This window comes from Labeo rohita, unplaced genomic scaffold (assembly GCF_022985175.1).
Source record: "Labeo rohita strain BAU-BD-2019 unplaced genomic scaffold, IGBB_LRoh.1.0 scaffold_134, whole genome shotgun sequence".
NCBI classification, from domain to species: domain Eukaryota; kingdom Metazoa; phylum Chordata; class Actinopteri; order Cypriniformes; family Cyprinidae; genus Labeo; species Labeo rohita.
In genome coordinates this window covers 169071-191719 of record NW_026127494.1, presented here as the reverse complement: position 1 = coordinate 191719, position 22649 = coordinate 169071, and the positions used below count along the sequence as shown (strand labels likewise).

At 34.4% G+C, this 22649-nt stretch overlaps 3 protein-coding genes, 1 long non-coding RNA gene and 1 pseudogene across 4 annotated transcripts; all 5 read left to right on the top strand.

Moving 5' to 3' along the window:
- Positions 1 to 343: 343 nt before the first annotated feature.
- On the top strand, positions 344 to 2571 carry LOC127158108 (uncharacterized). Its single transcript, XM_051101258.1, has 7 exons — positions 344 to 427; positions 705 to 872; positions 1562 to 1644; positions 1808 to 1976; positions 2061 to 2222; positions 2334 to 2414; positions 2493 to 2571. The coding sequence occupies exons 2-7, from the start codon at positions 706 to 708 to the stop codon at positions 2569 to 2571; spliced, it is 741 nt and encodes a 246-aa protein (XP_050957215.1). The 5' UTR covers positions 344 to 427; position 705.
- Positions 2572 to 3372: 801 nt separating this feature from the next.
- Positions 3373 to 4625, top strand: LOC127158099 (uncharacterized). Its single transcript, XR_007826065.1, has 4 exons — positions 3373 to 3518; positions 3589 to 3747; positions 3962 to 4030; positions 4445 to 4625. It is a non-coding gene; the product is annotated as an uncharacterized LOC127158099 (long non-coding RNA).
- A 3101-nt stretch (positions 4626 to 7726) lies between these two features.
- Positions 7727 to 9549, top strand: LOC127158098 (uncharacterized). Its single transcript, XM_051101248.1, has 6 exons — positions 7727 to 7976; positions 8208 to 8288; positions 8395 to 8544; positions 8618 to 8776; positions 8885 to 8983; positions 9081 to 9549. The coding sequence occupies exons 1-6, from the start codon at positions 7759 to 7761 to the stop codon at positions 9289 to 9291; spliced, it is 918 nt and encodes a 305-aa protein (XP_050957205.1). The 5' UTR covers positions 7727 to 7758; the 3' UTR covers positions 9292 to 9549.
- Positions 9550 to 9993: 444 nt separating this feature from the next.
- On the top strand, positions 9994 to 18661 carry LOC127158107 (NACHT, LRR and PYD domains-containing protein 1 homolog; annotated as a pseudogene).
- A 1-nt stretch (position 18662) lies between these two features.
- On the top strand, positions 18663 to 22574 carry LOC127158105 (NACHT, LRR and PYD domains-containing protein 1 homolog). The gene is made up of 6 exons (XM_051101256.1): positions 18663 to 18740; positions 18821 to 18871; positions 20737 to 20973; positions 21155 to 21241; positions 21379 to 21506; positions 21748 to 22574. The coding sequence occupies exons 1-6, from the start codon at positions 18697 to 18699 to the stop codon at positions 21783 to 21785; spliced, it is 585 nt and encodes a 194-aa protein (XP_050957213.1). The 5' UTR covers positions 18663 to 18696; the 3' UTR covers positions 21786 to 22574.
- Positions 22575 to 22649: the final 75 nt, after the last annotated feature.

Sequence of the window (22649 nt, the reverse complement as noted above, 5' to 3'; positions counted from 1 at the left end):
TTCATGGAACATGATCTTCACTTAATGTCCTAATGATTTTTGGCATAAAAGAAAAATCGATCATTTTGACCCATATAATGTATAGTTGGCTATTGTATATACAAATATACCCATCCTACCTATGACTGGTTTGTGGTTCAGGGTCACATATGTAACATATTCATATCCCATTGCATTTACTTTGTATTCCAACAAATACCATTATAATAGTGGCCAAAAGTATTGTTACTATCATAATGTTCTTCTCAAAACCTTGCCATGTATTCTCATTATTGTTCTTTTTATTTTATCAGAGGTTTGGTTTACAACATGAAGACTTATTGGTTTCTGATTTTTTTTTTAGGTTGTGTTTTGATGCAATATCTGACACTGATGTTGACCTCTTGACATCAGCCCTGGGGAGAAGAAAGACTGTGGGCTATTTGACGTAATGTTCTCTTGGTTGTGATTTACATGCTATCCTGCTTATATTTGTAAATGCAGTTCTCTCAAGAATTAGTTTAGACACTAAATGTCAAATCAAATGATGATCTGGTAACTAATTTACCACCTGCAATGTTCTTGTAGATAATATGTTCTTTATGTTTATGCATCCACCATAAATCCATGTCTTACTGTTATAAACAGTAGTAAATAAGATAATTATGACTTTTTTTTTTATGCTACATCATGATTTGTAAAACAGTGTTGTGAATGCATTGCAGTATGGAGGATGGAGCCCTGTCCGATGAAAGTGTGCAGAAGATCCTGAAAACTCTTAGTGGGCAAACATCAGTGGGTAACATTCGACTGGTGGTGAGGAGCATCAGCAACGCCAATGTTGATTTAACTATGAACTTCCTTGTAAAAGAGATGATGGGAAGAAGTTTCAGGTAAAACAAACAATGACAAAAGCAATAAATAGCTAGTTGATAATACATGAACATCAAGGTTTCTTGTTTAAATATACATAAACACAGGCAAATTTGTACATAAATATTGGGAACATAGACAAAAATTTTCATGAATTACAAAGCAAAGCTTTATGTAGCACCTTTTAAACACTGTTTAGTGAGTGCTTTACAGAAGAGAGTTGAATGTGTGCATTCACAAAGAAATAAAAAAACATATAAACATGTTATAAAATAAGATAATAAAACAAAGTACAACAAAGTAAATCATTGTCAGGAGTGAGAATGTCACATGCTTTGCAGATGATTCTGAGGTAATATGAAACTAAGGTCACTATCAAACATGGTTCATAGGTTTTTGACCTGATTACTGGCTTTTACTGGCTTCTTACTGGCTTTTAAGATATGAAGCAATAGAAGTTTTATGGGCATCATTACAAGATAACAAGTACCTGTGTCTTATCTTTGTTTAGCTGTAGAAAGAAAATGCATTTTAAAAGCTCTAATAGGTCACAATTTTTGGCTTGTTTTTGTATAAAAATTTTATATAGGTGGTGATTAAACTAAATGAATTATAATTTTAAAAAAAAAGAGTAGAAGAATGCTCTAACATTTTTTTTTTATTTTTTTTTTCTACTGTAGATTAATCTTCATTTAATTTGATTTCACAGTGTATGTGTTGCCTGTCAAGCTGAAAACATAGACAAGAGTCTTTGCTCAGAGTTCACAATGGCAAGCAAAATAATTCTATCTGGTAATTACATTTATATTTATTTCATATTCATTCATTCTCAGTTAATTCTCAGTTAATGTTTTTTTAATTTATTCACAATCATATACCATTATGTACTAAAATAAGCCCTTAAAGATATATTTGTTAATAGAAAATAATGAATAATTGTTCTTCCTCATTTCAGGTTTACTGTTGGGCATTCAGAAGGGCATCAGGGTGAAGTCTCAGAGAAACATGGTGTTTGTTATTATCAGGGTTTTTCAAAAATATCCTTTGGCTTTTTCTCCTTTCTCTTTAATACCTATGACTGATTTCCTCAAAACATCCAATACCCTCAAATGCTTCTCAGAGATGTAAGTATTCTTTTTTTACTTAACAATTTTGCTAATATCACCATGCTTTTTTTTCTTCACTGGTGTTTGTGTATTTGTTTCTAGGAAAAACACTGAGTTTGATGTGAATGTGGATTCACTGCTGTCTTTCCTAAGTTGTGTTCCTGGTTTAACTGAGGTGGACATACATGCTGAGTATCTCACAGATATTTGGACTTCTAGGATTCTGTCCTACCTTCAAGTCAAACCAAAGATTTCTCACATAAAGTAAGAGAAAATAATGATTATATATTAAGCTGTAATCACTCAATGAGTTTTCTTGTTATTAGGTCACTTATTCAGACTGATCTGTTTTTAAAAACACATGTGATCTTTTAGGTTTCTGGTGAGCAATCTCTTGATTAGTGATGAGGAAAGTGTCTGTTCAACCTTTTCAGTCTTTAGAAAGCCATTTGAAGCGTAAGTCATGCTTTCGTTTTATTTGACCTGATAGGTCAAGACTGTGCATTAACTAACTGTTGGTAAAATGTATTGCAGGTACAAGATGCATGCCAGTGAAAGAAAAAATCCATCATTGAGTCTTTCAATGGACAGATGGGCTTATGATACTGTGTAAGGAGAAGCATGAAATATCCTGAATCACTTGAAGGAGCAGTTCATTTCAGAACAAAAATGACAGATAATTTATTCACCCCTTTGTCATCCAAGATGTTCATGTCTTTCTTTCTTCAGTTGTAAAGAAATTATTTTTTGAAAAAAACATTTCAGGATTTCTCTCCAGATAGACATCTATGGTGCACGCAAGTTTGAACTTCCAAAATGCAGTTTCAATGCAGCTTTACAGGCTCTAAATGATCTCAGGCAAGGAAGAAGGGTCTTATCTAGTGAAATGATTGGTTCTGAAGTTGGGGGAGAAAATGAGATGGAAGGTTTTCGACCTAACTGTATTGAACCAGAATACACAGTACAATGCAGAGCTAGACAAGATGAGCATTTGAGGTTAAAAAGTATATAAATTGTAATTTTTTCAAGAAAATAACTGATTGTTTTGCACTATACAAGTTCCATTTTTCCTCAGCTGGGATCATTTAGAGCCATTCAAAGCTGCATTTAAACTGCATTTTGGAAGTTTAAACACATGGGCACCACAGAAGTCCACTATATGCAGAGAAATCCTGAAATGTTTTCCTCAAAAAACATAATTTCTTTACACCTGAAGAAGGAAAGACATGAACATTGTGGATGACAAGGGGTTGAGTAAATTATTTGTCAAATTTTGTTCTGGAAATTAACAACTTTATTCACTTTAACCATTTTATTAAGCTTATTTTAAATTTAGGACAAAGCTCATAACCCTTTTAAGTCCTTCTGTGTGCACATTTACTGTATGAATATAAATGTTTCTTTCCAGATCTGGTAGCAATGGACAGTCGGTATATTCACATCAACCAGACAAAGCTGCACTGGTGAAGCTCAACCTCAGTTTCCCTCTCTTGAAGGGTCTAGTGCCAGTTGGGAAGTTCTTTTCAAAAGGCTTTACAAACTCATTCAGTTGACAGAACAGTGAGTTGAATGACTAAAACAGATTTCAATACATTACCATGCTTTTATCTAATATATATATTTTTGTTAGATCCTCAGAGTTGGATGAGCATGTGGATTCTCTGCTGCAGTTCCTTCGATCTGTTCCTGGTCTGAAGGAAGTAAAAGTTTGGCTAAACAACCTGATTGAGAGCTGGGCAGCTGGTCTGTTCACCCTCTTCCTGTCTTGTTCCAACTTACTTCATTTGCAGTAAGATTAACCTGATTCGTACAAAATATTCAAAGACGTGCCATGATGCATTGCAAATGCCATTTTATATTAATATGGTAGACATTCAGTTCCATGGTGTATATCAAAGTAGTATTTGTCTGATACCATGGTACTGTGAAAGTTTATTTGAAAGGAAATGGTTGTGTCTTCTTTCTGTACTAAAACTTAAATTCAATGAATTCTCTTTTGGCAGACTGAAAACAGATATGTCTGGTATTAATGATGTGGAGAGTCTGGGTATATTGAGAGATGAGAGAGTGAGGTAAGAAATCTATTATGAAATTCAATGCGCTGTACTATCTAATAACATTTTAGATTTAAAATTGATATTTAATGCTGAAATGGAATACACCGTTTTTGTATAGATTTGTTGCCCCAATTTGCAGTCTGGATTCAATGCTACAATGAAAAACATTGGTGTAAAAATTATTTTCACTCAGAAATTTCTAGTAAATTTCACAGCAATTACAAAGAAACACCAAGTAACACATTGAATGTCATTACACTCTGTTAATCTTGTTTTTATTTGTAACTTTAAAAAATGATTTTTAGAGTGTAGCTGCAAAAAGTCACAGCCACTCCAGTTTTAAAAGTTGTGTAATGTATTCCAGCATTTAACAGTTGTCTGTATTTGTCAAGTTGCCTTAGATTATGGTTGTGCTCTGTTGTTTTGCAGACTCTCTGTCGGCTGTAATCATCTGAATTATATAGATGAGTGTTGTGATATAAACCTCTTTGAACCTCCAGTGCACAAAGTGCTTCCTTGTGTCACCATCACATTGACAGATGACTCTGAGAATGCAAATGCTGACTGGAAGAAATTCTTTCATGCCTACAACCAGCTGAAAGACTTGACTGAGTGTAAATGTTTTAAATGTTTGTATCCGTCTGGTTGTAAAATTGGGAGAATGACAGATGATAAGCAGTTTTTAGTTCTAAATTATTCAAAAACCTGTATTGCTGTGTTTTTTTTTTTTTGTTTTTTTTTACAGTTCTATAGAATATGATGAGAGTGTGAGTGATCTGCTCTCTGTCCTGCACTCTGTCTCTGGTCTGAAGGAACTGGATCTCATCTTCAGATTCATGACTGTGGATGCAGCATCCAAAGTTCTGGAACTCATTCAGATGAATCCCAGTCTTACTATATTAAAGTAAGAATTCACTTCACTCCTGTTTACACATACAGTACACATTGCTAGATATGTTTTAGTCTCTCAGAACAAACACAGTGATAGTGATAGCATACTGAATGACAAAATCTCACATTATTTTTGTGGCTTAGTTTATTGGCAGCTGAGCGGCCTGACACAAGTATGGCGAACTTCAAGAAGGACGGCAGGAATGAATTCTTCAGGTAAGGCATTAGTGATTCCTGTATTCTAATTAACGCTTAATTAAAAAGCACATGGTTACTAAACTTACAGGAGAGCCAACTCCATGCCATCACTCGTCATCCAGCGCCCACTAGTGATGCTATTACGTGCATATCAAAATACACTACAATATTACTGTATGTTTTTCAATAACAGGTCATTAACAAACATGCTTAAAGGATTTTAATGTTTATGAGTATCCGAATATTAAAATATGATAGAATTATATAATTATAATTATATATTTAATTATATTTCCAGCCATTTTAACTATTATAATCTAGGTACAGTGGCATGCGAAAGTTTGGGAACCCCTTGCAGAATCTGTTAAAAAGAAACACAATGCATTATGAGCTGGGGGTGAAAAATTTTGAACAGGATGAAGATTTCCAAAATGTTTTTTTTGTTGAAATGTTTTTTTTTTTTTTTTTTTTCCCATTTTATTACTCCCCTTTGGAAGCAACAGAAGATACTTGCATGTTTTCCGGAAGACAAATTAAGTTAAATTTGAATGATCTTCAAATTCTAAAAGTTTTCACCCCCCGGCTCTAAATGCATTGTTTCTCTTTCTGGCACATCAGTGAATGTTTGAACCTATTTTAATAGTTGTGTCTGAGTCCCTCAATTGTCCTCAGTGTGGAAAGATCATAAAGTCACTGCTGGAAAAGGGTTCAAATATGCAAAAGATGCTAGAAAACTGAAGAATCTTCAGGAGCTGGATGATTTTTCTGTAGAACAGTGCTCAGTTTAACTGTTCAGAAAAAACAAGAGACTCATGAACAACCATCACAAAACAAAAAAACAGTTGTAGACCATCCAGGTAACCACACAGTATTAAGAACCAAGGGTTTCCAAACCTTCGAAGGGGGTTATTTTAATAATTTCAGCTATTTTTTTTTTTTGTCTTGTGGACTATATGTAAACACCTTTTATGTAAATATCTTACTCATCTTATGCATTTTGTGTGATCGCTCTTATTTTGTTCAAATTATTCACATTTTCACAGATTCTTTAAGAAAAACTCAAATCTGACAGTTGAATGGTGTTGCAATGTTCTTTCTATTTCTAAATGTAGTTATCTCTGTGGTTGTTTTTCAGTGTTCATAGGACGAGCGAGAGTGAAGACAGTGATTCAGACAGACTGAATGGTGTTCGGTGAGATTATTTTTTTTATTTATTTTTTTTTTAGTCTCTTATTGGATCTTAAACACCGGTTATAACCCATTTTACTTAATCTGACAAGTGGTACTTCATAGTGAAACAAAAAATAGTCTGGGAGTTGATTTTATTGATTGTAAAAAGTAGGCCTTATACCAGAAAAGAATAAATGTTCTTGGAGGAGATGTAAAAAAACGTAAAAGGAATTTGTGATGTCATCTGAATTATTGATTATCTAAAATATTGACAGGTCTCAGTCTGCAAGACAGATGTCAGATGACAGTGATGAAGACGACACGTCCTCACCTCTCAATGACTCCAGCGATGAAATAAAGTGAGAATCATAAACATATTTATGACACTGTTTGAATCATTACTTTTGCATACAACTTCATACTGTGATCAGTTACATCTGCTAAAAACTTAACTGTGGCTGTGTGTTTTTCACCTTAAGTGATTCTTCTGAACTGGGCAGTGTGGAACGTATTATCTGCTCAGATTTCAGGATGTGGAGGAGATTGTCAGGGCAGTACAGGTAGAGAACACTGCATTTCTCGAAAATAAACTGCCAAACAACTGTATGTTTACTAGTTAAGTGTTCAGTTGTTTGGCATTATTATATTAAAGTGTTTTTTTTTTTTAAATATGTGACCCTTGACCACAAAACCATTCATAATGGTCTTTTTTTTTTTTTATTAAAATGTATACATCACCTGAAAACTGAAAAATTAAGATTTCCATTGATGTTTGGTTTGTTGGTTTCTGAGGGTGCAAAAAAATTAAAATACTGAGAAAATTACCTTTAAAATTGTCCAAATTAAGTTCTTAGCAACACACATTACTAATCAAAAATTAAGTTGGATATATTTACAATAGGAAATTTACAAAATATCTTCATGGAACATGATCTTTACTTAATATTCCAAATGATTTTTGGCATAAAAGAAAAAACAATAACTTTGACACATAAAATGTATTTTTGGCTATTGCTACAAATATAGCTGTGCTAATTATGACTGGTTTTGTGGTCCAAGGACACATATTTGTTGTTTTGTTGTGAGACAATCCTATCTAGAATCAGTAAGATAGGAGAGAAGGAGAGAAAAAAAGGCAGTAAATTGTTAACAGTAGTCAAAAGTCCATAATACTGTATATTCTCCAACATTTGTGTAGCAAATACATTTTTTATTTCTCTATTTTATGAATCTTTTCCTTTACAAATAATGTGGTATTTGTTAGGCTGACTCAATTTTTGTTTGTATTTCAGCTTGTTTTTAAAGTGCACCAGCTCCAGTCCCAGTACAAAGTCATTGTTTTCAAGCATAGAGCTCACCTTGTCTGAAAACTCAGGAAAAACTAGCAGTGACTGGAAAAACTTCCTACAAGCATATAACCAATGCAAAGGGATCTCTATACTGTAAAATGAATCATTACATACTTAAATATATTAGTATTCACCATGAAACTGAATATTAAATCAATAATATTTTTGTTAATCGATTTCCATGCAACAACAGAAGTCCTACATTTGAGGAGAGCGTGGATGCTCTGCTGTTGTCTTTGGCACTCTGTGCCTGGGCTGAACAAGGTGCAATTGACGACTGACAGCCTGACTGGGGACTTGGCAGCAAAGATCCTGTCCATGTGTCATACATGTCCCAGTCTCCATAACATCTGGTATGACAAACTAAAGAGATCAGAGAGACTAAAAACCAGTCTGAACATTCTGCTAGATAAATGCTTCTGTTAGCCTGTTTCTCATTTCAAAATATCAGTTGTTTGAAATCAGATCGATTTATGTTATTTTGATATTGTTTATGATGTCATTTTATATTATTCTTAAATCAGAAGATTACCTTAAATCAGTCAATGAATAAAAATTTCAGCTGTTTTTCTATTGTCTGTAAGTTTGCAGGTGGAGTACAGTAAGAGATACAGTGAGCTCAATGTGTGTTCCTCTCTCAGTGTCACCAGAAACACAGACTCTACGTAAGTTTACCCCTAACTGTGTTGGTTGTAAATAAATTACACAGAATTCTAATATAAGCATAGAAAAAATGAACTCTTTACTTATCTAGCTGTCTTTTATTTCAAGCTTGTCAGTTGACATCCAGTTGGCCCGTGATGGCATGACTGAAATATCTCCATCATTCATTTCATTCACATCACCACATTCAGAGATTCCTAAACTGGATGGACGAGAACTCTTTGAAACTCTTGACATCCTTAAAGATTTAGAAGAAGGGTAAGGATTCTGCCATTTCATTATGTACCTTAAAATTAATTTCCATCATTTGCAATTAGTAAAACATTTGCAGATGTGAAGAGCATGAAGAGCTTGTGGGCGATTTGATGTCCACCTTGCTCTCCGTTCCTGGTCTGCAGAAGGTCAGACTCAAGATCAGCAGTTTAACAGAGAACTGGGTGAGGAGGACTCTTTCCCTAACTGAAATCTGTCCCAGTTTTCAGGAGATCAGGTATGAGGATGTTTAAATAAAACTGCTGTTTGTCCTTGAATGCATTTTTTTGTTATTTAGACTTCCATTAAAAAGGGCAGTAATGTTACTGAATTATTAATGTTTTAGATATGACTGCATAGATAGTGGAGGCTTGTTGTTGGAGGAGGTGGAGAGGATTCTGCAGAGCTCTCAGATGGATTCAGATTGCAGGATAATTATCACAGGGTCTGTCCCATAATACTTAACCATTTATTATTTCCAGTTTTATTATCACCAGCTGTTTCATTAATGGTTTAATAATCATCGCTCAATCTCTTTAAAGGATAAAGCGCAGTAAAGCCACTGATGGTTGGACTGAAATCATGATGGACACATCCAGATCATCGTCAGCCTCTGATGAGAAAGTGAAGGTCACCTTCTGCAGGAACTCTCTCACAAGACTATTCACAATAGATAACATTGAGACAGAAGACACCAATGATGAGGAGCCTGAGGAACCTGAGGATGAAGACTTTATCTTTCTAAGTCTTTAGAAAATCTTAGAAATCTTTATCTAAGTCTGTTTATCAAACACATTGTTTATCATATCTTTACTCATTATTTTGAGTGAAAGCATTTTAAAGTCATGTAGAAAAATGTAAAAACTGTGCCTTTACTTTATATTGTAAAATTAAATTAACCATGAAAAAAACTGGTGTCATAAAATAGATACTGAATACACAGGTGCACATCGGTTAAAAGAGTCCAGAACATGTACTCTTGAGTCTTTTCAAGTGTTGGAGTCTTGTTGATTAAAAAATAATAATAATAATAAAAAAAAATATAAATAAAATTTCTTTTCTAGACTGTTATGGCATTTATGTGCATTAAACACAATGTTATTCACTAAATATTATTAAAACTAATCTTACACATTTATTGGCAAAACTCAATTTCTTCATATAAATGAATTACCCTACGTAGAAAAAGTATACTAGTTCATTAGTAAATAATAAAATTAATGCTTATATTAGTAAATACATGCTTAATAATAACGTATTAATAACTTAATATAATAACTTTGTAGAATTTGTGATTTCAAGGTAAAACATTTGTTGGTTTTGGCTCTCTTGAGCCGATGATAGTGAAAGAGTCACGTGGATTTCTGCCAATCAAGCTTCGAGTGTCATAAATCACGTGTTTGTAGCAAAGCAAAACGTAATCAAACGGGGTTTATTATTGTCAGACCGGTTGAACGAACTTTGTACTGTGAATGGAGACGCAAGCTTCGGCGTCCAGTGTAAGCTAGTGTAAGTATTTTTCATGCGTTAGATACTATTTACATTATGCTATGTATGTTGCATTTTTTGGCTTGTTTACTGGCTATCTGAACTGCATAAATAGCTATACTGTATTAACGGTGCGATGTACACGCACACACACACATTGATATACAATACATTGAGAATTGACTGACACGTTTGTATTTGTCCATTTTTTTTCCCACTGACTCACATGTACAGTATTACGGAGCCCTTTAAGGGACATGGTGGTGAAAAAAATCAGAGTGAGTGAAAAAAAATTCAGGGTGGGAGGAAAAATATTTTTCAGATTTTTTTGCGTTCTCTCGCAAAACATTTGCGTTCTCTCGCAAAACTTTGCGTTCCCTCGCAAAACTTTTTTGCGTTCCCTCGCAAAACTTTTTTGCGTTCCCTCGCAAAACTTTGCGTTCCCTCGCAAAACCAGTTGAGTTCGGACAAACACTATCTGTTTACTTTACAGCTTGTAGTGGTTCCTACATTGCACGTTCGCAATTGAGCGACTCATAGAGTTTGATTCTGAACTTGGACTCAAGTAGGCTATTATATAAATACATCAAGGCACGATTTTGGGACATTCTAAAATGTAAAACACTGTAGGACCAAGTTCAGTACACACCTTATATACCAGAATAGCTCAGTATATAAACGTAACCCGCTAAATTGCACGTTAAGCGTATCCCCCAGAAAGAAAAATTAACGGGATAATAGAGTATAAAAGGCCGAACTCGGTATAGAGTTTGTTATACATTTTAAATGTAAGAAAGCAGGTAAGCCCCGAATATGAACAGAAAGCTCTCCAATGTACCTTAGCTTAATATAAGAAGACAATGATATAAAAAGCCAACATTTTATGTTTTATTAAAAATAGGCAATTAATGAAGTAATCCATTAAACTAGTGGTTCTCAAACGTTCCAGTAGGTGGCGGCATGTCACTGTCTTAATGAGCAAGGCGTCCCGTCATTCATTCATTCATTCATTCAATAACTAAGCAAATGGTTGTAGTTATGAATGGGTTATTAATCACGGACTCTCCGAATGGTTCAAAGCTGCAGATTAATTCAGAAACGAAACACCGCTGTTGCTTGGAGACACGCCAGTTCTGTTGCGGATTTCGTTGGAACTATTATTATTTCGTTAAATATAACAAACATCATGTGTTTAAAATGTAGGCTACATTTAAAATGTCACTTAATATTACCCTTTTTGTTGAACTGCTATATAAAATAAATGTTGCATTTGCAGTCGTTTGGATATTGCATTCTCCTATTTTAAACATGAAAAACAATAACTCGCACAGGGTATTTTTCTGTATGGAAGACAGTTTTTATATTATATATATATATATATATATATATATATATATATATATATATATATATATATATATATATATATATTTTTTTTTTTTACAGTTTTTATATATCAGCTATTTGATCGCGCCGGCGCCTCGCAGCCTGTTCATTATTTAAATAATACACAGAATCACCCAAACAGATACAAACTTACACTAGTCAGTTTAAATAGTCTGTATTAGTCTGTGTCGTACAGCGTGAGCACCGGTCCAATCCACTGCGGCACATTTTTGTTCACTATGATTTTTTCATGTCGATATTGGAACGTACAAAGCCCGGTTAATTTAATGGTTTAGCTGCAAATACATTGTGAATATGGAAACATTTGGATTTGTGCTGAAGGAGAGCCATACGTGAGCCCATACTTTCAGTTTCGCTTTAAATTATTTATTTTAGTTTATTTATAGCTATAAGCTTATACCTATTATTATATACTGCATTATATTATATGTATTCATTAAAAATGAATAAGTTATAGTTTTTTGGTTTTAGTTTTTGGTCTGTTCTGAATACGGTTAAATTTAAAGGATTTGCTGTGAAGTGCAGGGAACTAATGGCCTAGGCTATGTGTGTTTATAATGTTGGTATTATAACACGCTGTAGGCCTGCTGGTAGTATTATTTCTGAATAAAATGGGACTAACAGGCTACGTGACTTGTTTGTTTTATTTTTCCTTTCAAAAACTTATAATGTTTTTTTAAACAAGCAGCAAACAAATTAACCATACTATACTTAAACCACTGTAACTACAAATACCGTCTTAATTCGTCCATTAGCTTCCATTAAGCGTTTTCTGTATCCTAAAGGTTTTCTGTGGGAAGAAAAGCAAGTTGCATTTATGACTACTTTATTGAGAGTAATGCTATTAATATTAAAATTTTTATTAGTATGAATAGCATTTATTAATACCGAATTGGGCCTCCGCTGTCACTGTTTTATTACATTAATCCACATTAAGCGTTTTAGGATTTTCCCAAATCGTGCCTTAAACTATAAGCAATTAAATGACTGTATTTCTATAATAGGCCACTTGAGTTCAAGTTCAGTATAAAACTTATATGAACCGCTCCGTTGTGAACATACTGAGCTGAGTAAACAGGAAGTGTTTGTCCGAACCCAACCGGTTTTGCGAGAGAACGCAAAAGTTTTGCGAGGGAACGCAAAAAACTTTGCGAGAGAACGCAAAAGTTTTGCGAGAGAACGCAAAAAACTTTGCGAGAGAACGCAAAAGTTTTGCGAGAGAACGCAAAGTTTTGCGAGGGAACGCAAAAAAATCTGAAAAATATTTTTCCTCCCACCCTGAATTTTTTTTTCACTCACTCTGATTTTTTTCACCACCATGTCCCTTAAGGGGTTCCGTACAGTATAGACTACAATTTAAGGTAAATTGTATTCAAGTAATTGTATGTGTACGTTAATATTCTAACTTTCTTCACCTTTTTTTCTCTTAACAGAGAATGAACTGAAATGGACCGCATTGTCAGTATGTCAAACTTAACTTTTCCTACGGTTTTTGGTCTGATATGGTGTCATTAGAAAAGTTGAATTTGCTGAAAGTTAAGCAAACGTTAACAATTTTTTTTTTTTTTTTGTCTAAAGGTGTGTCACACACCTTTAAGCATGTAAAATTACTTAAGAAACTGTATAAACATGGATTACAGGATATGATTTCAAGCTTAGGGCTTCTGATGTTAATAATTCTTAAACTGCAAATGACAGTTGATAGAAAAAAAAAAAAAATGGTAAAATACAGTCTCCCAATTCCCATAGTACAATTAAACATGTAGTCTACTTAGACAAGAGCTCAGTCTGTGATGTTTACATCCTCTACTGGTCAAATAACTTTTTGCTGTAAACATTTCCACATCAGAGTTTACATTTCCACATTTCTGCATCCAGTTATGTATGAAAGTAAAGTAATGGAGTCTATGTGGAGCTTAAAATTCTGCTGTGATCAGATCTTTATTTGAATTTTTTTCTACCTGTCTTCTGTGTAAAACTTGTATTATTTATTTTAGGGATGTAACGATTACCAGTTTGACGATAAATCATGATAAAATTCCCCACGGTTAGTATTACCGTTTCATATATTAATTATCATTAAAACCGTATTCGATTACCACGATTTAAACAACTGATGACAAATAAATACTGTCCAGCATAAAGCACAGTTAAGTAAGAGTCTCATCTGCCCACGGCACGCAGAGTAGTTTCGTTTTGTGTGAAAAGACGACGGAAAAGCTGATAATGGCGCCGTTCTCCACGGAAATTATCGAGCACGCACGGAAAAACACGAGATAGTCTCCGTTCATTTTAAACAATAAGAAATGGATTACAGCTTTTACGACTCAATTCTCATTTTCATCATTCATTTGAAGCAGTTTTTGGCGTTATTTTATTAGCAAATGCTCAGACTGCAAATGCGAGGGTGCCAGCATGAATCTCTCGGATTGCAGCGGGTTTGTTCTCCCAAATATATAGTGATAATGGCTCTTCGCACCCTAAGATATTACAAATGCGCCCTCAAACTTTGTCCTGTCCACGCGCGAGTAAGTGCTTATTGTAAACAGGTATTTATTAAATCATGTTTTTTAGTGAAGCGCAACCCAGAAAAAAAAAATTGTATTTGGTAACTAATGTATTTGCAGTCCGTGCGTGGGTTGCCCACCAGCAGAAACATAAATCGGGAATTATACAAATAAAATGAATATATGAATTAATTAATTATATGAATGTACCTCAGAAGGTTCTGATTGACTTCAGAAAGTATTCGATGGAAATTTCATGGAAACAGCTTTAATTCAGCTTTTCCATAAGCGCCATCTAGTGTCATACAGTGGATTTACAGGGACTTACATTTACATTCAGCTTGTGTGAAGTTTTTGTCTGGCCAAAACACAGAATGAATTGTCATGCCCTTGCTATAGCCTGTATTTTGACCAGTTGATGAAAAACAAGCGTATGTTCTACGCATTTAAACAATTCAGATGAGTTATCTAGTTATTTATGGAGCAGATAAAAAAAAACATATAATGATTTATTAATCAGTTATTATTTTGACTTAACTCTTTTCTTTGTTTAAAGGCTGAAATGTGAGGTTTGCCTTTTATGAAACGTTTTCAAAGCTTTATTTGATCATTTACTTTAGATATTTGAACATGCCATATAGGTTGTCAGTCATGTTGTCATTTAAAATCCTGACATCATTGGTACTGTTATTGTTTTACTGATTAGGTAAACAAAAAGACATTTTATTTGTTGTTTGTTGATTTTTAAATGTAAAAGTTATACTAATTTATGTATTAGTACTTTTCGGACACTTCTAGCACATTTTAACAATACCGTGATAATACTGATAACCGTGATCATTTTGGTCACTATATTCGTGATAGGAAATTTTCATACCGTTACATCCCTAATTTATTTCAATGTAACCTACATTATCTCTTCTTGTCATCTAGACGTTTGTGATCGGAGGGACAAATCCAGATCTTGCGATGGCGTAAATGTCAATATTGAAGCTCAGAGTGGAAGCAATATTATAGCACCTGTGCTCACTAATACTAACATCACTGGAAATGTTCAGATCATACATAATGCACCTGGTAAAATCTGTTATGTTGATGCTGATAGGATTTTTTCTGAATATAATATAATATATAATTATATGTTTTTCTGAAAACATATAATTATATAAAACATATAATATATATTTCATCATAACTCCAATAGTCTATATAATATAGCTGAATATATCATTTCAAAAAAGTGTAATCTTTTGCAGGTTGCACTGGGTGTCACCCAAACACCCAAAATGAGAAAACAAAGATCTCAGGTAAGTGATGAATGATGGTTTTACCTGTCATTTCATATTTATATGACTAGACAACACCTTATCACTTCCAACTCATCACATATTGACACTTTTGCCATAATTTTTTGACACACGGGGTAATAAGAATAAGAAACCCTTACATCATAATGCTGACGCAAAAGTCACTGGAAATTTAGTATTGGGGATAAATTATAATATTGGTAATAATTATGCCATTATTGCATATGTGTCGGGGTGTGATTTTTCAGTGTAAACAGTCACAAGTTTTTTTTTACATTTTATTATTTACACATTTACAAGCACGTAACCCAAACCCTGCCCCTAAACCTACCATTTATCAATAAAACTAGTAAATAAAAAGATATAACTGGCAGATACAGCTTCAGTCATAATTTATTCAAAAAGTATTAATATTCCAAGTCTTCCGAGGCAAAACGATTGATTTGTGAGAGGAATAGATGGCATCAGTCTCTGTCCGCCATAAAGCTCAGTCTGCTTGTGCATAAATACATTTAAAAAATGTCACCTGCCAGAAGAAGTGTTACGTCAGCCTTGGTTGTGAAATGCCATTGGCTCTTGTGTGTGCTAACGTTACCGATTATCTTTTTCCAAAATGCTAATGTTTTGGAATCGATCTTTTTGAATGAGATTCCTGGTTCTGGAATCGACGAGATAAAAAGGTTAAAAAACAGCGTTTTATTTAGGATGGAAAACCTTAAGACCCTTGATTCTCTGATTTATTCTGTTATAAAGATATAAAACTGTTGACTAAGGCCGACACTGTATGCAACTTCTGAATCGTTTGTAACTGGTTTTATACTGCTTGTTTATATTCATTTTCGGCAAAAAATACATTTGACTGTACTTATATATGCCTGTTACCTGTTTTATATTGTTCAGAAGTGGGTAAGTTTAGGGTAAAGGTGAGTTTAGGTGCTGCAATGAAAGATAAATTTATATACATTTATTTATATTTTTAACAAATGCATGCAAACCATTAAATTAAGGCAAACAACTGAAATCAATGGAGGACCCTTGCACGTCCAAAAGTGACGCTAAAGGGATACGTTACTTTGAGCGTCAAAAAGCGACTCCAAATGGTCCTGACCAAGCGTCAATATGTGACAAGTTGGGAGTGAGAACGTGTTGCACCAGATATGTCTGCCTGTTGAGTGTTTAATTTTAAAACCATGGCTGTTTTTAGGAGGTTGGTTCTCCCCAACAGCTCCCACTCTTATGGTTGGTTTTTTCCCTGAATGTTGGTTCACAAATGGTGTTCACTTTTGACCATGTGGTGTTCCTGTACATTCTGAAGAATTTTGTTGCACAGAATCACCCAGATACATAAAGTGGATTAAAAAAATCATTCACTTGTGTTAAACATACTAAACGTTTGGATGTTTTATTTCTGCAGAAAGGAGATCAGTGCTTCTCAAATTTAAGGAGCGGATACGCAATGAGTACCAGTATGTGACAGAGTATAACTCTCTGCCTGGCGAGCATGTGCTACTGTCTGATCGCTACATACAACCTCAGATTATCCAGACACACAGAGATCAGAAAGAGCTAGAAAAAGAGATCTCTCCAGAGGAGAGACTTTCCAGCAGGTCCGCAGTTCCAGAAGCTCTCAAGAATCCATCAGTCTGGACACTCTGTTCAAACCAGATAGCTGTGGGATCAATCGTGGTGCTGTTATATTGCAGGGAAACTCCGGGAATGGAAAATCCTTTACTGTGCAGAAAATGATGATGGACTGGGCATGTGATCTTTACAGAACCAAATTTGATGTTGTTTTCCATGTAAAGTGTAAAGAAGTTAGCCACATTTCTAGCGGCATGAGTTTGGTGGAACTCCTGAGCTACAATAGCTTTTTATCATCAGATGAGATATCCATGATGCTGCAGGGCTCACCAGAGAGAGTGCTCTTCCTTGTCGATGGATTTGATGAACTTAAATACACAAAAGACATTGATCACATGTCACCACCCACAGATCTGTATCAGAAAGCCCCTCCTGAGGTCACTCTTTGCGCCCTGTTAAGGGGACGTATCCTGCGAGAGTCATTCCTTCTTGTCACCACCAGATCTACAGCTATTGACATCCTGAAGAATGTTCTGAAGGAACCTCACAGTTTCACAGAGATTATTGGTTTCTCTGAAAAGGGAGTACAGGAGTACTTCAAAAAGTTCTTCCATAATGACATACTATTCAGGAAAGGATACGAGTATGTGAGAGCAAATGAAACTCTCTTCACTGCTTGCTCTATCCCTGTCATCTGCTGGATCATCTGCACGGTTATCCAAGAGAGGCTTAACGATGGCGCAGATGTCACAAGTGGACTGGAGACGACCACATCCATATATGTTGACTTCCTGTGTACTCTATTGGAGCATCACAGCCAGGGTTCGGGTCAGTCCGTTCCCACCCTGGTGAAGAGTCTGGGTCGGCTGGCAGAGAAAGGGATACTGGCACAGCAAGTCCTATTTGATGAGAAGACCGTGCATGAAATGGTTTCCGACCCTGCTGGCAGTCCATTCTTGTGCAAGTTCCTTTTTAAGAAAAGAATCCATCAGGAAACAAAGTTCAGTTTCATGCATCTCAGCTTTCAGGAGTTCTTCACTGCTCTGTACTATCTTCTAATGGATGAACACGAGTCAAAAAAGAAAGTCACAGAAATATTTTCCATTTATAAGGAACAGGGAACTTCTTGGTATGCAGCGCCACATTTTGCAGCTGTCGTGCACTTCATATTTGGTCTGGTGAACAAGGACATAAGACTCACACTTCAGAAGAGACATGGTTTGTTAGTTTGTTCAAACATACAAGACCATCTGAAGAAATGGATCTTGGAAGAGGTGTCTGATTTGTACTCTCGTAGGACTGTGTTTTTTTTCCACTGTCTGTATGAGCTTCATGAAGCAGACTTTGTGAAAGAAGTTACAGAAGCCTGGCCAAGTGTTTATATATACAATACATTCCTAAGAAAAACAGACTGTTGGGCCGTGGTGTACTGCGCTCAGTGCTGCCAGTGTATTAAGGAACTGTTTACTGGTTTCTGTCAAATAACGTCTGAAAAGCTGGCTATCATTCAGCTTGTACTCCACAAGTTTCGCTCAGTAAGGTAAGTACTATCTATCTATCATTAAAATGTTTAAATATTTAATTCTTTGAACAGTTTAACATTCTCTCTGTTCGTCCTAAATCTTCAAATTGCAACGCTTTTGAAATTTTTACATTTAAATTTGAATTGCAATTCTGCAGTCTGATTCTTTAAAAAAACATTAAATACTTTAAATCAAATATGAATGATGCAAGGAAGCAAAATAGCACTCACTCTCTATATAAATAATTGACATGATACATATTATTGGTGTTAGGTTTGTACAATAATGTTTATATTGTAGGTTTCTCTAGAGTTTGGTGAATTATCAGATTCGGATTTGGGGGGTATGATGCAAGTTTTTGCAAGAGAACAGACATTGAGCTCACAGAGGTAATGTGTTTAATATAATATAATATTGACTCAAATTAGGTAATTACCATTCATTCAGCCTTTTATGCTTTTATTTGCAGTGTGGAAATCCAAAATTGCATTTATCTGGAAATCAGTGAAGAACTGTGCAGGTGAAGCAAAACATTTACATGTTTTTTTAATCAGATTCATTATCATAAATATTTATTACCGGACATAATCTTAACTAGTTTAATCCCTGGTGAAAAAAACTGCATATGCTGGTAGGTATGTTTTGATGCTGGTTAGGTAGGTTTTGATGCTGGTTTAAGGTGGTCCTTTGCTGGAAAGGCAAAGGACCGCCTTAAACCAGCACCAAAACCTACCTAACCAGCATCCCAGCATCAAAACATACCTACCAGCATATGCTGTTTTTTCAACAGGGATTACCATGTTTTTTTCCCCATCTTTACACAGGTAAGGTACTCCGGTTTACTAAAATCTCACATCTAAAGTATGCAGTGATGGGAATAACGGCGTTATAAATAGACAGTGTTACTAACGGCGTTATTTTTTAGTAAGAAGTAATGAAATTAATTACTGTTTCCCCCGTTACAACGCCATTACCGTTACTGACATTAATGTGGCATTACTATAATTTATTATAACATTATTATAATTTTCATACACACAAACTCATAAACATGGAAAGAAAGATTCTTAAAAGAGTCTTATACCATGCAGAATTGGTGTACACCATGTAAACGATATTCTTTGTTGTATTGTCCTGTCAAAATAATGGAGTTCCTTTGGAATTCTTGAGCTTTAAAGAACTTTCTCCAGTAGTAGGCGGAACTAATGCGCAAATGGCAGTCTTATTGGCTGGCGTTCACTATTATTGTCCCTGTTTTAATTTCAGCAAATCAGATTGGGTGAACGCAGACAACGTGATTTAATATTCATGAACCCAGCAGCTCATTAATCCTTAGTGTGTTTTATATTGTTATTAGTACTGGAATTCGTAGTAGTTTTGCAATCTTATCTGTATGAACCTTAAGTTCAGTCAACATGACAAATATGCTTTCATACATAGTTATTCTAATTACTGAAGGTCAAATAACTAAAGTTTAATGCTAAATTTCATAATATCACATTACAGTGCTTGACTGACTGATGCTATATGTACTTTCAGATATTTAAAAAGCTTTATATTAGGGCTGCAACGATTAATCGCACGATGTCGAGAGGCGCGTTTAGGCAATGAAGCCGGTACTTTGATTAGTAGTAAAGCTCCATCACGTGCGTTCAGCTGGAGCGGCAATCAGAGCCGTAAAGCACTGACAAGCTACGCCAAAATCGCGAAACATTTTGCGCGCGATTTTGGCGTAGCTTGTCAGTGATGTACGGCTCTGTAAACAGATGGAGCTTTACTATCAAAGTACCGGCTCATTATCATAAATCTATTTTATATACACACACATATATAATATTTTTATATATATATATATATTTATATATAGACGTAACTCAGTTACTAACTCAATTACTGTTTGTGAGAAGTAACTATAACTACTTACTTTTTTAAAGTAACATGCCCGACACTGAAAGTATATACATTCCTCATGATGTACAACCTGCAACAATAAATCAAGATCATAATCACCAAAACACTCAGATTTTGATGAGGAAATGTTGAAACTAAATTAACATTCATGGCTACAAAGTCAGTCAGCTTTTTCTATAAGCTTCTTGCACCAGGATCTAATAATTTAATTAATACAATTCAAATCTAAAGCAACTCTTTAAAGGAAATGATGCAAAATAAAAAAAAAATTGTTGACTAAAAAAAAAAAAAATACAAGTAACACTAAAATTAACCTAATTAACATCACATTCAATTGTATCTTTTTCCAGGAGTGTCAGATTTGTTGTGAATTGTGGTTTCCAGACTTCACCATGGTCTTTAACAACATGGTTACATTTTATGTTGTGTCTGTGGCTTAAGTTGATACTGTATTTGTCTTTTATTTAATTTTAGAATTGAATTATACAGAAGACCTATATCCAGCCTGTCTTTTCCACGCTCAAAGCTTGTCAGCGTCGACTGGATAGAATTTTTTCAAACGCTTCCACAATGTGACAAAAATATACCACTGCATCTTCTACATTCTTTGTCTGCACAGAATTTGAAACTGAAAGTGACAAGGCTGACAAAGGCCTGGGCTAATTCAGTCCTTTCATTGACCTGGGACTGTCCCAGCCTGAAAGAAATCAGGTAAGAGTAAGACCATGGCAGGTGTTATTCTGTGTTTTTAGGCTGAGACTAGCTTAGGCTTACTTTCAGCTGAACATTTGCCCTCATTTACAACATTGTAGTGAGAAGCTGATAAACTGAAGCTATAAACAAATTATACCATACCAAATACAGAGTGCAAAATGTTGTGTTTATATTGTAGCTTAAATGCTGACTGGTTACTGGAGGAAGCAGAAAGTGTCTTGAAGAAGTCACACCGAAGGCCTGACTGCACACTGAGTTTTCAAGGGTTTGTACTTATTATTCAACACACATTTCTCATTTCAAATCTCTGATCCTAGTTAAGTAGGACAAAAATGATTGAACTTGTAACTTGTTTTGAAAGAAATTGCTAGTTACTTTGTGTTTGCATGGTTTGTTATAAAGGTTCAGATGCAATAAATCATCAAAACAATGCAGTGACCTTGCGCTGTATAACCCAGAATGTTATAGCTGCAACCAGCAGGTGAACATTCATCTGAACAAACAGGGATTTTTGCAGAGCCTTTGCGAAAGTAAGATTTACACATTTAGGTCATTTGACTTGATTTTTAGCTAATAGTTAATTTTAGTAATATAGTTATTTTTGTCACTTTAAATGTACAGTTTCCTATATTTGTATAATAATTCATTAGCCTGTATTTGGTAATTTCCTATTTTGAGAGAAATTAAAAAAATAATCTGCTGTTTAAATTACAAGACAAAGAGAAGATCTTTCTCTGATGACAATGTTTCTTCACTCTCTTTCTTTTTAAGGTCTTTGTTTCCGGACTGATGTACAGACTAATAACTAGAAGTGCGCTGGAGGGAGACAGCTGGATGAGGATTCATCAAAGTCACTCTTTTTAAATTAATTTTAATGTTCTTTGGATGGCATGTATTTTTCAGAGAAAACGGGTGAATTTTTTTCCAAATGCAAGTGATTTTTTATTTATTTTCTTTTATTTATCTTTGAATTATGAAATTATGAGTGATTTTAATTAATGTATTGCTCTTAATAATTTTTTAATTACTATGATTTCATACATTCATTGCCTTATTATATCTAGCTTCCAGACAATATATGCTGTTATATTTAATTAAATTTGTTGATCATAAAAAACTATATTTTCAAAAAGAGACTGGTTTATCTTGGTTTATCTGTTGGTTTATGTTGTATGGCCCCATTGACAGCTTTATAAAATATGATTGCAGTGTGTTATACTTTAAGAGGAAATGTTTTTGCTGTATATGAAGGTTTTGCTCCATTTTTCCTTGCCACTTTTTTTTTTGGCTGATTTTTAGCATAAACTGTGTTTTGTTTAATGCATGTACACTGTAAAAAAACAAAACAAAACAAAAAATTTTTTTGAGTGAACTTGTTTGTTTGTTACTAATTTGTTACCCTGCTGCCTTAAAATTTTAAGTTCAGTCAGCTTGAAATGTTAAGTTGTACTAAGTGACAGCTTAGATATTTTAGTTGACTAAACAAAAAATTTGGTTTGTTAAACTTAAAAGCAGGGCTTGTTACCCAACTGCCTTAAACTCAAATATCACTTAGTACAACGTAACATTTCAAGTTGACTAAACTTTTTTGAGTTTTCTGAACTGGCAGCCGGGTAACAAATTATTTTAAGTTGACTCAACAAAATGTTTTTTTTTTTCAGTGTATGTTCTGT

Excerpts from the sequence above, each read along its gene's own strand:
- LOC127158108 (XM_051101258.1), top strand. The coding sequence starts at position 706 with ATGGAGGATGGAGCCCTGTCCGATGAAAGTGTGCAGAAGATCCTGAAA. Across the intron at positions 1,977-2,060 it reads CTCAAATGCTTCTCAGAGAT|GAAAAACACTGAGTTTGATG; the intron begins GTAAGTATTCTT and ends ATTTGTTTCTAG. Across the intron at positions 2,223-2,333 it reads CCAAAGATTTCTCACATAAA|GTTTCTGGTGAGCAATCTCT; the intron begins GTAAGAGAAAAT and ends GTGATCTTTTAG.
- LOC127158098 (XM_051101248.1), top strand. The coding sequence starts at position 7,759 with ATGAAACTGAATATTAAATCAATAATATTTTTGTTAATCGATTTCCAT. Across the intron at positions 8,289-8,394 it reads ACCAGAAACACAGACTCTAC|CTTGTCAGTTGACATCCAGT; the intron begins GTAAGTTTACCC and ends TTTTATTTCAAG. Across the intron at positions 8,545-8,617 it reads CTTAAAGATTTAGAAGAAGG|ATGTGAAGAGCATGAAGAGC; the intron begins GTAAGGATTCTG and ends AAACATTTGCAG.
- LOC127158105 (XM_051101256.1), top strand. The coding sequence starts at position 18,697 with ATGATGCAAGTTTTTGCAAGAGAACAGACATTGAGCTCACAGAG. Across the intron at positions 18,741-18,820 it reads CAGACATTGAGCTCACAGAG|TGTGGAAATCCAAAATTGCA; the intron begins GTAATGTGTTTA and ends TTTTATTTGCAG. Across the intron at positions 18,872-20,736 it reads ATCAGTGAAGAACTGTGCAG|AATTGAATTATACAGAAGAC; the intron begins GTGAAGCAAAAC and ends ATTTAATTTTAG.